This window comes from Etheostoma cragini, chromosome 24, assembly GCF_013103735.1.
Source record: "Etheostoma cragini isolate CJK2018 chromosome 24, CSU_Ecrag_1.0, whole genome shotgun sequence".
Lineage (NCBI taxonomy): Eukaryota > Metazoa > Chordata > Actinopteri > Perciformes > Percidae > Etheostoma > Etheostoma cragini.
The window spans coordinates 3,599,711-3,616,341 of record NC_048430.1 but is presented as its reverse complement, the minus strand read 5'-3'; the positions used below and the strand labels follow the sequence as shown (position 1 = coordinate 3,616,341).

Here is a 16,631-nt window from a genome sequence, read left to right as displayed (position 1 = left end):
TATATATATATATACATATATACACACACATACCTTTACATTTACAACACCAACGTGAAATTCTTTAATTTCAGACAACATAAGAAAATCATCACTGTCATTTCCTACTGCAGTTATTATTCAGCTGAAAGGCTGATACAATACACCTTGGATCTCACCTTGACTAAATGACCTAAATTTAGCTCGCAAAAACAACTTAGGGAAATTCAATTTCTACATTAAATGGGTAGTTAGACTAAAGGGACACAGAGACATATTTTCATTCATAAGAATTTAGTTGGCGGTTTTATTCAGTGTGACCATGGGAGTGAGCAGGGTGCAGCGTCTTGCTCAGGGTTAGCAAGACATTGCCGAAATGGAATTAGCCAACTTATTCCACTTAAAAAAATTAAATATATTTGTGTTAAAATACAGTGACTTGATCTTGAAAAAACAAGAAACAGATAAAAAAAATAGAAAAAGCATTATTATACATACATGGGCTGCAGTCTAATCTGGGAACAGCAATCTATTCTAGTCATCAGAAAACAGTATTCCTTCGGCAAGGCAAAGTCAGTAGAGAAAAAAGATGAAGTCAACATTATAGTTTGAGTTTGTTTTGCACAAAAACTCTTAAAGCTTTGAGTACAATTTAATTTGTAGGTGCCAGATGGATGGGCTTTGGCACAGAGGACAATTGGTACAGAAAAGTTGAAGCAATCACAGATACAAACTATTTGAAAGTTAATTTAAAATGCTTTATTTGACGGAAGTTTCATCAAAGACGGATACTGACCCATTGCAGTAAGCCCCACCCATCTGGTGCTCCAAGCAAGGAATGCTAAGACTAACATGCATCTGCTATTTGTCTTTGGAACGTTGTGTGCAACTCTTTACAAGGACCTGGAGGTTACTGACCAAGATAATTGACGTGTATCCAAAGCCACGTGTATAGTTTCGAAACTGCATGTATTTAGTGTCACTAAATACCTGTGGCTGCAGAATCGAGTGTCCCAGGCCCCGCCGGTGGTAGAGCAGGATTGATGGCAGGATAGACACAAAGGGACACCCTCACTGTCCACTGCCTGCAGGTAGCCGGACTCTGATAAGGGCTTTTCCTCCACTGTCTTAAAGGACTTCTCGTCCACGCTGCAGATTGAAAAGCAAATGTATTACATCTACTTAGGATTAAAAAGTTCATTCACTGGCAAATCAGAGCAGCAGTGTGAGTGTGTCATGACTTTGTTTTGTACTGATATAATTAGTGTTGTGGAAATGTACATCATTTAGAATTTATTAAGTTAAACATGGAGGGAGTTTTGAGTTCGCAATTACAGCAAAAGAGGTGAGAGAAAGAGAAAACAAAGACTTGGCCCGAGTAAAATGATAAAATATAGTTGCAGCAGTATATTTAGACATAACAGCCTGTTTCTTATTAAATACGAATTTTATTATAGCTCTGTCCAGAAACTATGCTAAAACTTTAGCATCAAATATGTTAAGAAACGCTATGGTTAGATAACTGACATGTTAATATGCAAACCTAAGTCTGGCTGAACACTTTTGTGTAACATATAGAAAAGAAATGTGCAGTCTTTAGTACTATTTCGATGTTAGATAGGTCACATAAAATGCTGCTAACTAAACGGATTCCATCAAGGCAATCTATTCTGTGTATCTTTTTGATTCAAGAAGCATGGCAGATGCAGATTTGTAGCCCTCGCACGCTTAACTTCAAAGAGAAGTTCCCTTGACCCATGTGGTAGACATCAGTCTGTAAGCCAACAGCCAGATTCAATGTAGAGCTCAGTTCTTTGAACATTAGCAGAACAGCGAACCCAATTCGATAAATATTCATTTAATATAAACATCTCTGCTTGCTTTGTATGCTGCAGAGTTGATGGACGTATGGTTAGGGCGTGTGAGTGTGTGTGTTTCTGTGTGTGTGTGTATATATATATATATATATATATATATATATATATGATGGTGATGCATCTGCAGATCATTTCAAGTATGTGTATGTCTGTCCTTTTGGCAGAGGACAGCGAGTTTGGGCATTTGCCATGTTGTCCCAGCAGGGTGCTAGAGCCACGATGGAGGGGACAGATGGACTAAATTCTCTTTCCCCATAGTTTACAATTCAGACAGACAGAGAGAGGAACAAAGAGCCAGAGACACAGCACTACATAGTGAGATTTAATCATTGAAATGGAGAAGAAAAAACACTCTAAAAAAGGAAACTTGCTGCTTCAAAGTTGAGAAGATACCAAAAATTGGAAGTACCAAGAGACAAATGCTGTGCCAGCAACATCTAGTGGATGAAACAGACACAGAAATAGACTTTTTTGTGGTGTGTCCAAACTGTCCAAGTTGTTAAAACACAGTACTTTGGATACAAAAATGTAACCCAGAAAGACGTGGTTTGCTAGTAACTGTAAATGTTGAATGCATTAGCCATAAAGGTGAAAATGAATAAAAACCCTATAACATAAGAACCTATTATTCTTGCAATGTTATTAAAATGAATTTTTAGTGGCACTTTAAATTTAGCTTTAAAGTTATTTAAATTCATATATGCGCAAAGCAAGTGAGCATGTTGGCAGCTCTACATCGCAGCATGAGGTAACTCATGCTTCAAACCCCAGAAATCACGCAACATGCCTTCAGCAAACGGCACACAGCCTGCTAATGTTTACCACCGAGCTGATCTCTGATGCTTTATACCAAATGCACGAGAGGAACGACATCTGACGCTGGTGGGTCCAGCTGTCAGTGGAGTTCTTGCAGGAGGAAAATAAATTCTATTTTATACATTTTAAATGGTGTCTTCCAGTGGACAGCGAGGCAACCACCATACCAGATAGATTCATTTTAGAAAAAGGGGGAAAAAACTGTTTCATCAGTGATATTAAAGCAAACTCCTGTGTTATAATGAACAACGGGTTGACGTGGTATGGATGGCAAATATCACCTCAGTCACCAGCACACCAACTGAAAAATAAATTTTCAGGGATACTTTGGTATTTTTCAAGCTGTTCAAAGATGTATAGTGTACACAAGCACAAATCTCAGATAGCACCTTTAAGACACTTCATGGTATATCACAGACATTTTGCAACGCCACTGCTGTGTACATGTGGGAAAGAGTGTGTGTTTGCTGCAAGTTTCCATAGTGATATTCCCTCCTGTGTGAGCTGGTTGCATCTTAACAAAGTAAATTGTATTATGGTCTATATTTACTGTACTAACACGCTCAGCAGGCCTTTGTGCCTCTCCCACAAGGCACACACAGATCTCCATGGAGACAGGCTAGGGAAGGAAAATGAAAATACACCAAACCCCAAAGACAAAGCCGCGTGATGACACAAATCACCTCCATGTAGAAACCATGAAACCTTGTCGTTAAAAACCACAAACAAGCTGGACATGATCAGGTCAATCTAAATAGCGTTAGTGGGGATTTAGCACTTGTAATAAACCCCCCAAAAAAGAAAGAAACAAAATATAGCAAATGCAAATGAATCTTCAGTTGTATTTCTCTGGCCTTGAATATCCACCCACATATCTGCCCTGTAGCCTACCTCTCTGAAGCAGGTGGTGTCAGTGAAGCAGCAGACCTCCTCTTTGTGAAGAAGTTTTCATTGGAGACTAGTCGGACGCTGCCTCCCTCCCGCTGGGCCTTGCTCAGGGAGGCCTGGGCCACCTCGTCTTTACTGATGTACCTGTGGAAATGGCATAAACAGGGCCATGAAGGAATGGAGGCTTTGCAGATGTTATATAACTAAAGAGCTTGAAGAGAGCTGATTCACATGTAGAGCATGTGGGAGTAGGTCCAAGTAGATTCAGAAACTCTTCCTGGACAGCATTAGTATCAGCTAAAATAGAAAATTTGATGTTGCTCAAGCATATCTGTAATCTTAGTCATCTGGTCGGGACTGCGGTAATCCTGGGACTCACCCACATGAATGTAACACACACCAACACACACAGAACTAGCAAAACTTTACAAACACCCTCAGTGCAATGCCAGATGCGCCGTTATGCTTTTCTGGGCAGCAAACTTTGCTTAAATGCACAAATTCGTACTTTCATTGCTTATTTTCAGCGTTATTTGGGTGCTTATATTCTGTTTGTCCTCTTTCCCTGCTGAATCCTATCACTATCGATGCTGCAGCAATCTAATTTCCCCTCAGTGATCATCAATCATCTGATCTAATCTATCTACCCCAACACTGGTTTTCATGGCCCTTGTATTACAGATTCTAGGTGTGAGAAGTTGAAAAACACTACACTTCAATCTGGACAGGATTAAAATGACCCCATGGTGTCAGAGTTGATGCGAAATACAGGAGAGGAGGAGTTGGGAGAAAAAAAATCTCTGACTTGTTTGTTCTAGGTTGAAGAAAATTGCTGTGGTCTGGGGAGAAAAGTGACCAATCCAAACGTCCCCAGGTAACAACAAGGCTTTTGGCAGAGGGATGATACAACACCCTAATGTTCCCCGTGGAGCAATTATCCTTTCTCTGTCCTCCTCTACAGGGAGGTCAGAGATCAGGCTTTGCTACTAAACACCAGTCCTGCAACTGGTATAGACTCCGTGTTTTGCTCAAAGACACTCTGGCAAAGCGGATGTTTGCCAACTCCCAGTTATTATTGTAGGTTTTACAATAGTATTTTGCGGCTGTGTGGGGATTTTTGCGGTTTGCATAACATTTTTTGTGTACCTTTATATGAAAGAGGTACAGCATGTGTCTCGTTCTCATGGATAACTGAATGATTATGTAAAGGCTGTGTTGTCATCCCAGATACACCCATCTACTGCCCGGAGAAGTATGGCCAGTGTGTGAGTGGTCTTCATGGAAGAGTTGCAGCTAAAAAAGCCATACCTCCGACTATGATTTTGTGCATAGTTGAGTTGCTTGGCCTTGTTCCATGTCAGAGGTATGGCTTTTTGTATTAAACTAGCTTTTAATATTTCTACTTGGCCCTGCAGGCTATGCAGTGACATTTTATATGCATTTTCAACCACCTCCATCTGGAAATAATATTACTTTGGGAGGGAGATGGAAAGAAGGTACAAAAATAAATAAAGGAAAGATGGATGACAGGAGGCAGAAAGTGGAGGTAGGGGACACATCATAGAGGAGAAGCTTCTCTGGAAGCTGAGGCGAGATGAGGAAGAAGGTGAGTCTCCATCAAACACATGAGCTTCCTTTGCTTCAAACAGTCCCAGCACAGAGGCTGGATGAAACAAGATACCTAACACTAAACTGGAGTCCAACTGTGCTTCTGGGAGAGTTTGGATGTGTGTATGTGTTTGCATCAATTTTATGCCGCTGGGTGCTTTGACAGTGATTCTATACAGTAGCTGCTGGTCCTTCATTATGCATTATATTATATTTTTGCACTAGAAGTGTTTGACCAGCAATTTCTCATCTAATAAAGAAAGAAAATAAGTGCAATTCCAAAAAAATGTCAAACTATGCCTTTAAGACAAGTTAGCAGTGGATTATCTGGACATAGTTTTCTGCTGGTAGCCCATTTGATGCCCAGCTGCAGGAGTGCTGCCGCAGACATGGTGGCAGCCGGCTGCTGACAGCGTTACTGCAGAGCTGCAGACAGCAGCCAGATCCTCCCAGGCCGGTCTGCGTTCAGCACCGGGCCCAGACCGTGCTCAGCTGTGTAAAGTTAAACTAATGAGCTAATGCTGCGCTCTGGCCCAGCTGAAGCTGCTTTGATTGATGGCTACTCTCTCCCACTGGCCTCAGAGAGGCACGGCTCCTACAGAAACAGCCTATTTAACGTTGGATGAAAGAAACTCCAAGCTGGTTTACCTGGAAATTAAATGCGCTGCAACAGAGCCTAACAGTGTTGCTCCAGAAGTAAAAATCCCACTTATTTTCTCCATTAGGATTTTCATTATTAGTCATAATATCTAAAACATTCAAGGTAGACTGACCACGAGACACAAGGTTGTGAAACAAAATTTTTTGCTCCTGTAAAAGCTAGAAGTCTTTATGAAATCAACCTTGTTTAAAGAAAAACGTGTTATCCACGATCTAATGGAGATATACTACCCTTTCCACAATCCTAAGCGTAGCAGCAATATCTCTGATTGGTTCAACCCTCTGTTACCATACAAATGTTTACTGTAACCTTGAATAGCTAGAGCAACCTTCTACCATTGAAGTACAGTATATGATAGTTTCTGTACATAGACTTGCTCCTTTGCCTTTCTTGCTGTTTGCAAAATGTTTTTCGCGCTGAATCAAATGGTTTATGGTCATGATACCTCTCATAGCTGCTTAGCTTGGTTCCAGACTTAAAAATCTTTATATAAGATATGTTTGAAACGTCTATGGAACAACTGAATGGAGAAAAACACTTCTGGAACCACAGTCATTAAAAAAGTCACTGATGAGCTCTATGATCTACCCAGAAGAACAGAGGAAAAAACATTGAGGCAAAAATCCAATTTTAAAACGTATATGTTTAACTACTGACCTGATAGATGCTATGGTAACTTTAGTTTAACATAATCATGGATATAAAAATCTATGTATTATGAGAACTAAAGACATGCCATGTTTAAACCCTTAAGATTTCAGCCCTGCTTGATTAGGAGACACCTGTGGTCACTTCCTGTACAGTAAAGGTGAACATTACCATTAACAATTTAAACCTACTTCACAGAGAGGCATTACAGAATGCAAATACATTCAAATAAAACTGCTGGCCTTAGTGTCAAAAATGGGCTCTGATATTATGAAAATCTTAAGATTTAATACTTTGAAGAGATGATTTTTACACATTAAGTCCCGGTACCAGTTCAGCCAGTGAAAACAGTTGTATAATGTCTTCTGTGGCTCTGGAGGAGAAAATAACCCTTTTCTCAATTTCAGCTTGAGACTTCAAATTTATAGCAGAGAGCCAGTGTTACAAATTGTAGGAGTGGAGTTTGAAAGATGTGGGTGTTTATCAGGCAAGGACTGTCTAATGAAAGACGCCATAAAGTTGCATAATGAGTGTAGGATCTAGTGTTTTTTGCTGTGTGACTTATTCCTGGGGCTAAAAGTCAGTATATCACTGCCTCTACTAAATCGTTTTCTCACAAGTTCCTAAACTTTATGGAAGTGCAAAACTGAATCGCTGGAGTATGCTTTAATATAAGCTGCCATAGTGACAAGATGTCAAAAAGCACTCTTCATTTTGTCAGCCAATTGTTATAGTTCCTTATCCATTTTTTGATGTTGTACTATAGTATATGATTTCTTGATTAATGTTTATTGTTTGAATGTTAAGAAAATTAATTTTATTGACTCAATTCTATCCTACAATAGAGTTGTGCTATTCAATGTAATACGTTTATTTCCTATTAGCAATCTGGGCAAATAATATCTTCCAATTATTTTGTACATGCTTACGAAAAAGTATCTTTCACCAATTTTATAAAAATATTTCCCACCTGTACATTTTCATTTTAGAACAGTCTTTATTTGAAAAATTTGAATACTGCAGTAATGAGTTGATCAGTTATGATTGGATGGGTGATTTTGCCTGGAATATGGTTAATAAAATCATGAAATTGTAAACTGAATCTAACTAACCATTGCTACTTGCGTGTTTTGCTTAGCAACCAAACTAATTAGCAACCAATGTGAAGAAAATGAATACACATATATACATGAAATAAAATTCTTGTGCATTCTTATTTAATTATAATGGCATATTATAGAAACAGTAAACCGTTTATAGCCACTGTTTGCAGTAATCATAGCAATAAAGCATACTTGCAGGATGCAAACCCAATTAAAATCCTCTAAACTTTTCTAAAATCACAGTAAATCACGATCAGTGGCTTATGACGAAATCATCTACAGTGTTGGAAGCCCAGGCAAAGTGCATTAAGTTAGAAGTTGTTGAAAACGGAGCGTCTCAGTGCTGGGAAGGTGAGCCGTGATCGCCCCGCTGAGCCAAAGCTGGAGCTTGATTGGTTCTGATTAGTGAATAAATCAAACAGGTATCAAATCAAGCTGGGCCAATTGCCTCCTACTCACACCTTGATTAGGTTCATGCACCCAAACACGTTCCCCGGTTGAGAAACACTCTCTCTCTCTCTCTCTCACGCACACACACACACACACACACACACAGAGACACTCACGATCGTGCATCTACCCTGTAATTGGCAAACTCTCCCTGCCTCTATCCACGCCAGCTGTAATTAGTGTGCCAGCAACAATGCTTGTTTGTCAAAAAACACACACATGTACACATACACAGCACTCATCCCATCCTCTCTTTTGCCTCAGCTGAAAGCCTTTGATACACCCACACACACATGCACACACAAATACTATTCAGCCTTCCATGACGCCTGAGGCAGTTAGTATTTACAAATCTGCGGGTTTTTCTGTGGAATCTTACACATTGTTCTCCGGTTTCTGACATAACGTTGGGAACTAACTCATCTCACTGTTTCCATCATTTTAAAATGCACACTGACTGCCACAATGGGGGTGTGAGTTTGAATAGGTTCTTACTGATCGGCTTAGATACATATGTGATTCCTTGTTACAGTATACAGATTTTTATACAATACTGGGAAGATTGTCTTAAGTTTTTTTTTTAAAAGATGCTTTATAGCTAATTGACGTCGGCTCCATGAATTGGTTGAAAAAAAACAGTGACTTTTAATCCTTTCCAGCTGACTTGTTTTTAAAAAAGAACCCTGTAAAAGGGCTACTGAATGTGCACTTGAAGGCTACTTACGTGACATTTTGCTAAAAGACTGACGCTAAAGCAGCCGCCTCACCAGTAGATGATCAATATAGAGAAACACCAATGTTCCTGTATTGTAGGGTAGAGCTAGTTTGTATAAGTATGATAAAGAAAAATGTGTCAGACTGTTATTCATACTAATACCTCTCTTCACTCCACTGACCAGGTTTGGGCAAGGGTTGTCTGATCAGTGTTCAACCCTCCTTTTAGAAATTCAAACCCTGCCAGTCAACAAGGGCATATCCCTGGTCATCACAACTCCGAGATCACCTGGCTCACAACCCAGAAGCAAAGCATAACAATTACCTTAAGTGCTAGAAATGGGTGGGGCTTAATACGTCATATTCAGAGAACAGCTAACTTGTCACATACTCCAGTCCATCTGTATGCCACAAACACTAATATGTTTTGTAGCTACTTGAATTTGTCTTTGTACAGTGGGTAGAGAGAAATAAAGCTTATTTTGTGTTTGTTCCACTGTAATCACTTTCTAAAGCACAAATAACCATCAACAATTTATCACATGATTTTGTGCAGATGGATTTCTCCTCCTCTGCATATTTATTGCAGCAGCTGGGCAGGGAGGATACACTGGTATAGATTTTTGAGTGTGTGAAGAAGAGGGGAGAACAAAATCTATGCTGTTGTTGTTGTTGATGTGTGCGGCAACCCGTGACAACTGCCCCACTCTCATCTCCAACCAATCACATAATCACCCTGTCTGTTAGCAACCCAAGTCGTGCACAATTCACATGAAACTGACCCTAGTCCTACCCTGATCCAACCCACCTGGCGACCTGGGGTGCGAAGCTGATAAGATCGAGGAGGGTTAATCCATTCAAACACACAGCCGACCTGGGTATAACCCTGGTTGAGCCATTGGTGTAAAACAGGTAAACCATAACCCTTTGTGTCCTGCAGGGTTTTACTGTAGGTGTTAGCCAGATATGGTAACAATTGCAGCTTACGTTAGAGCAGATAACTGTTTAATCCATTCCTTTTGGTCTTGTCAGTACAGGTCTTACTCTTACTACAGGACCATGCAGTACATGTAGAAACACTTTACAGGCCAGCCTTGATGCGTTTATGGTTGTCATGCCATGATAACCAATTGCTGTTCTGGAGAGAGGTTTGGCGAATGGTCAATTACCACCAGAGTTTTTACTCACAGCTAAGTATTTGAATGTCAAAGTAGCAAAGTAGTTTCCTTCAAGAACATACTTCCAGCAAAAATCTGACCTCTTTGTGCTGGAGTGAGGGCGCTGGGAGGCGGCCAGCTGCTGCAAGCCTAAAGTGGGGCTGTGGCAGAGGAGGCCGCTGCGTCGGAGCAGTTTCTGCTTCATGGCTGCCAGGCTGCCCCACTCCTGAACAAACCTCAACACCTGCAGGACACGCGCACATACACACACACACACACACACACACACACACACACACACACACAAAAAAAACAAGATTCAGATTCAATTTTAAGCTAAAACTGAAACCGCTGGAGCCTTCATCTTTAACACAAATTGATAGTTTGAATATTGGAGCCTCTTCAAGAGAAAAAACATTTGTTTTGTTTTTCAATTTTTGAAATATACATTTTAGCTGAAAACAAACAATCCAAACCTGCAGAGCACACATACACACTGATACACACAAGGAGACAGTTTACCAGATAGCTACATAAAACCCATCAAACCGAGAGAGAGATGTGTATGCTTTCAGCCAAGTCAAGGATTCAAAGAAAATCTACTGGCATAACAACAAATAGCCCACCAAGCACCAAGGCCTAATGGGCAATTTACCTGCGTATATTACACTCAAGGAGTGTTTTCTTTCTATCGATGATACCTACTCACGCAAAAGCATTATTTGTGTGCAAATAAAACTCAATATGCATTATAAAGACAGTTTTCACTCCCAGCTTTGCTTTGTTGATGTTTTTGCAGTTCAATTGTTGACAGAAATATTTGATTGAACATTTGATATGTTGATAGAAACTACTCATTAAAATTAGCTAAAACACAATAGTAATGAAAAAAGGAACATAAGAAGGAAAAGAAGTGGCTTCATGTGAGGATGCACATGGAGGATTGAGATGAGCAATATGGTTAACATATTAACATGATTAATTTAGTATATTTTCTGAAATCAATACGAAACAAAATGGCATAGCAAATGTGTAACTTAAAGACCATAAATGATGATACAACATTTTGAGATCCGGGTAACTAGAGGCTGATACTCCATGGAAGCACTAGGAAGTGAAGCTGAGGTTTGTATTTAGACCAGGAGGAGATCAGGGGTCAAGGCTTGCAGTCAGAATGGAAGTTGCATTCTAACGAATGGAGGAAACCCTGCTCTACATTTTGTGAGGTCATCAAAGGTTAGCCCAAAGTCAAGGAGTCAAATCAGATGTAAGAAGTCATTACTGAGGAGGAGAGTGGGAGGGTAAGATAGGTTAAATAGGTGACATTGTGTGGGTGGGAGGGCTTTGATTTTTCACTGTAAAGCTGGATAAAGTTGATCATGCTTTTATCACTTAAAGGATAAGGCTGTTGATATTCTGAATTAGTCTTATTGCCAAATAAATAAATAAATAAATAAATAAGTCCTATATAAAAAAGATAACAACAAATGTATCCTTCTAACATCTATTGTGTGTGTATCCAAAGCCTGATATATCTTATTCCTTATATCTTATGCTATTTAAAAAATAAATAAAAAATAAGCCTAGCAAATACATCTGTAAATAAATACATGAGGCAAATATATAAATATATAAATATATATATATATATATGAGTCAATATAGCTCAAAATACGCATTGATTTATTTTAAGGGACTTTTATTTCATTAGCCCACAATTATTTTATTTTCTATATTTTGAAATAAATTTATTACCTCATTTATTTATTTCATAGGCATATTTACTAATTTATTTATTTAATCATGTATTTAATATTGAATAAAATGGCTTTCCATACTCCATTGTCGTCCAAAGCAATTTAAAACACACAAGTTAACCACCCTGTTTTACTGGGGGAGATGTTCCTTCATTACCATGAACATGGGAACTGTAGTTTATTTTGACTCTATCCCACCCATACACCAACCTGCGACTGTTAATACTCACTAGAACAACAAAAGTGTATTAATTCAAGGATGAAAATAGTCCCCAACAAATGCACTACTTCCTCCTGTTTGTGTAATAATTGATAAAAACTACAGTTCCCAGCTGTTTAAGGAATTAGTTTAGCCTTTTTATAGGTAAAAGATTGACGTCTACAGCAAGTCACCCAATGGGCTTGGGGCTGAGTGCCACAGACAGGTTAGGGAAGTTGGAAAGACAGACTCAGTAACAGTGTTGGTTTTTCATCTTTTCCTTTTGCACTAAGAAATATACAGTATGATGCCAGACTTCTCCTGTAAAAGGGGTAAGCCCAGTATTCTAAGAACATGTGACAATCACGATCATCTTCTCAGAAATTTATTATTCATGTTCCATCCCTTAAAAAGGGTCAATTTTCATGAAATATAGTTTATTTTGATATAATTTCCCCATAAATTATTCTAATACAATATGTTTGCCTGGGCAGCCTCTCTTTGGTTGTTTGCACACCATTGCCTCCCCTTCCAAGCCGTGTTGCAGCCCACATTAAACCACTTGCTTACTATTGATTTTGATGGACAATTGGAGTGTAACAGGGCGTAAATGATGGGTCAGAGGATAGATGCAACGCACGCCTTCGTCTCGCAAACCAACATAAACAACGTGACAGGTGGGGCGTCTGTCACCGGCTCTGTTACTGCTACGGCAGATTGCAGGATTTAATATTAGCTGGTTGGCGTGTGGGGTCGTTTGAGGCGATGATCCGTCTCCTTTAACGACCGTCATAAAACGGCACTTTCTCGTTTGCTGGTATCCTTGGCTGGCCAAACCCCCACACCGCCCCCGCGCTTTCCTTCCTTCTCCATTATCCCCCAACCTTTCCTCTGTCTCCCTCTTGACGCCCTACAGTGGTGGAAGTAGGCACCCACACTCCATCTATCTATCATGCTACAGTGGTGTCATTAGTTTCAGATTGATGTAACAAACACATATCCAATTTCTGTTTATTAATCCCGTACAGCTTTGTGCCTCATTTTCACTGGATCAGTAGAATTGGGAAGACAAGTCCTACTGACTGTGATATCAAACTAAATTACCTTAGTCTAAAATTGAGGTCTTCCTTAAAGCAGCCTATGGGCTAAGTGTTCTAACATTCAATTACACTCATGAGCATATGGTATGTAGATTTTCTGTCATCTTGGAAATGATAAAGTCATGTGGTTGATATCTTTCTAATAATTCAAAAGACAGAAATGTTGGCACATTTTATAGCCTAAAAGTCAGCTGTATTAGAATTCCCCTTTCAGGCATTATTACAGTAATGACACATTAAGTAGATACACGTCCCACGTGTAAACACTCCAATCCACATGCACGAGGTTTATGAATATCGAAGCGCACGCAGGAGAAAGAGACACACAGACACACACACACAGACACACACACACACACACACACACACACACACACACACACACAGAGCCTGGCGGGAAGGGCAGACCTGTATTCGATTTTCCCGGCGCCGGCTGAAGGCCTCAGGCAGGTCGTCCCAGTTGGTTAGTTTGATGTCTAGAGGGACGAAGCTCAAGTTCAACGGAGTCCCGTCCTAACGCATGAAAAGACAGAGAGGAAGAAGACAGCCTTAAGCAAATAGATTTGTTACTCCTGTTAGTAATCTTACTGCTACTTGAACCACCATCACTCTTAGTAGAGCTACTACTGATATTAATGATGAAAATCTTTGGTCTGCATAATAACAGGTTAGCAGCATATTTGTACCTTATTGTCAAATATAAAGTCATTTGGATATTTTGTTGTTTTTCTATAAATATCTTATTACAACCCCCCTCTTTAGCATTAATAAGCAGCACATAAACAATCATAAGGGGGTTAAAGTAAAGTGTTACCTACCCATACTACCCATATTAATAAAAAATCATTTCCTCACTTATCTCGAGGGATTTCTCACCAGGCAGGTTTATTTGCCCAGGATTTCTGTCTCTGAAATATCTGCCTCCACCACAATTCAACGGCGGTGAATGGAATTTCAACTGTGGTGCTCATAACTAATGCTTACAAAAATCACCACAAACATCTCATTTCAGAATTAGTGCAACCATTACTTTAGGTAATATACAAAGCATGCTGTCAACTAATTGTATAGGGAAGATTGAATCGCTAGAAAGTAGTTCCAAAGAAATCTGATCATAGATAAAACACAACTCATAGAAAAAAGTATTTGCCCTTTTTTCTTTTTTGTCCTTTCATAAACCTGAGTCAGAAATTCTAAAGGGATATACTGCTCATCATAATTCTTTATTCTTAATCCCAGATAACCGTTTCACTGTTTGTGAATATGGATTTTGCATAAATTAATGTAAACATGAATTATGTTATTCCAAAAAAAAAGCAATCAAATCTTTAAATCAGAAAAAAACTATTTGTATAGCTACAGATACCAGAACGGATGAACTGACCCCAAATAATTTGGAAATGTAGTTTAATTGTGGCTAAAATCCCCTCAGTCTAACTCACAAGACAGAGCGAGCGCCATAAAACACTCGTTGGTTTTTGGAAGCAGCAAATGGTGCATGGTGGCACTACTCCTTTACACACAGTCCCTTCATGGTATAAAGGAGGTTCCTGACGGGCTCCTTGTGTTTGCCCAAACAGTTGGTGAGACGTGGGCTTTGCTGCTGAGTCACTGATTTAACCAAAGCAGAGAAATACAACCACGCACGCTCACTTGCTCAGCGTACCTCTAAGTGAATGACCACCCAGCAGAGGTATTGTTTCACTTGCCTGGGAAGAATAAATGTCAGGGTAATATTGTAGTTATATAATTTTGTGATGGTTGGAATGCAAACCTCTCTGATGCTGTCAAATAACTGTGTTATGTATCAGAAAAGATGGGCGTCTTTCTTTTTGTCATTAACTGCAACAGAAGGATTTCTCTGACTGCTAACATTATTTTCTCAGATAGCAGAAGATAGTGCTATGTTACTCTGAACTAGCAGTATAAAGTCAAATACTACTGTGTAATGTGATTGACATTACTATTGGATAATTGCATTGGCAGTAGATAATCCATATATACTGTCTTTTACCAGTGACTGTAGTATGACAGTTACTGAATTATTATGAGTTTATTATGCATTTACCCACATATTAGCATCAAACACACATTTCATAGTTTTGCTAATAACCTGGTTGAAATATTTTGAATAATATATTTAAACATTTAAAAAAACTATTGGTTGGCATGTAGTGCTTTCATAATGATTATGTTTGTATTGGACCGATATTTTGGTTTATGACCAAATACCTGCAAACTAATGACCTTCCCTTCAGTCTCAGCTGTACTTTGTGTTAAGTGCCAAGTAGCAAATGTTACAGTAAGTACAGCTTCACAGAAATACTAGCATGGCTGTAGACTCTCAGTATTGTTTCCTAATGAACATCTGTTACATATGCATATGAGAATAATATTGGGGAAAAAATGAAATGGAAACTGTTAGTCTGAGAGACAACTGAGAACATGAAGAAAAAACTTTGAAGGGTTTAAAGTACTAAAGAGGTACATCATTTTTTTAATTAAACTAAAATAGCCGTTTGTTCCTGTGTGGAAAATGTATGCCAATAGCACCTGTAGCGCAAAAACTGTCACATTACAATTAGGAGCCAAATAACTGGTTTTATAGAGTTTACATGCAATTAGTTTCATTGTGTTCTGCAGCTTCATTTGTATTAAACTATAGGTATTTTTAGCCAAGCAATCACATATTTAATAACTAACTTGCAGAACCTGAATCCAATTACATTCAAGTTCTGTAATCTGGCCACACTTCATTCTTTATTGGTTGCCATGGTAATTCCTGTGGTAACCAAGGAGCTCGTTAGTGATCTCTTTGTTTATATTCTAATATATGTACATTACTTTGAAGATCCTGCTTTTCTTGTGCTAGTATGCATGCATTAGTAACAAAAATAATGAGGATTATAAAGAGTATAAAAAAACTGCATATATACCTAAAAGAATGAATCATGCTGTGATTATGGGTAAATTTACTGCGGCAGCTTAGAGTTATCTGCAGAATCATTGAAAAAAATAAATAAATAATTAAAAACAATAAAAGAACATTAACCCAGTTATTACTTTTTCATTAGCACTAACTACTGCCAATTTGAAGTCTGAGAAGGCACTTACACTCAGTGTTAACGTCACCCAGACAACAGTGACTGTGCCAAACATCAGGGACAGTTTACAAGAGAGAAGCTGACCAGTGAGTGAAATTAGCTAAAGCTACAATCTAGTTATCATCTTACAGAGCCACTCCAGCCATGGACATGGCGGACGGTGAGGACAGGCAGGAGACAGGAGAAAGGATCAAGTTTAAAAGGTTAATACCTGCCGGCAGCTGACACATGGATTTGGAGATACAAATCAACATTAGGACGTTGTTTCTGTGCTGTATCCTCACTGCACTGAGGCTCACGTGTTTATTTGGATTATAGCAAAATAAATGTCATGGAGAGTCAGGGGACTGGTGGAGCGGGATGTGCTGTTACAGCATGGAGCAGCAATAGAGAGTCGCTAGATGTGATTAAAAAGAGGTGTGCTATCCTCCTCAATGACAAGCTCATTTAATGGAGTAACAAATATAAATACATTTTTATATATATATATATATATACACTCACCGGCCACTTTATTAGGTACCCCATGCTAGTAACGGTTGGACCCCCTTTTGCCTTCAGAACTGCCTC

At 39.0% G+C, this 16,631-nt stretch overlaps 1 protein-coding gene across 1 annotated transcript in view; it reads right to left on the bottom strand.

The window, feature by feature from the left end:
- The window catches only part of zranb3 (zinc finger, RAN-binding domain containing 3), a 70,025-nt gene that overhangs the window by 5,193 nt on the left and 48,201 nt on the right, over positions 1 to 16,631 (bottom strand). Inside the window, exons 16-19 of the mRNA XM_034865178.1 lie at positions 13,366 to 13,470; positions 10,003 to 10,145; positions 3,564 to 3,704; positions 970 to 1,128 (exon numbers count right to left, since the gene is read on the bottom strand). Of these exons, the coding sequence (XP_034721069.1) occupies positions 970 to 1,128; positions 3,564 to 3,704; positions 10,003 to 10,145; positions 13,366 to 13,470 (548 nt within the window). The remainder of the gene's footprint in view (positions 1 to 969; positions 1,129 to 3,563; positions 3,705 to 10,002; positions 10,146 to 13,365; positions 13,471 to 16,631) is intronic.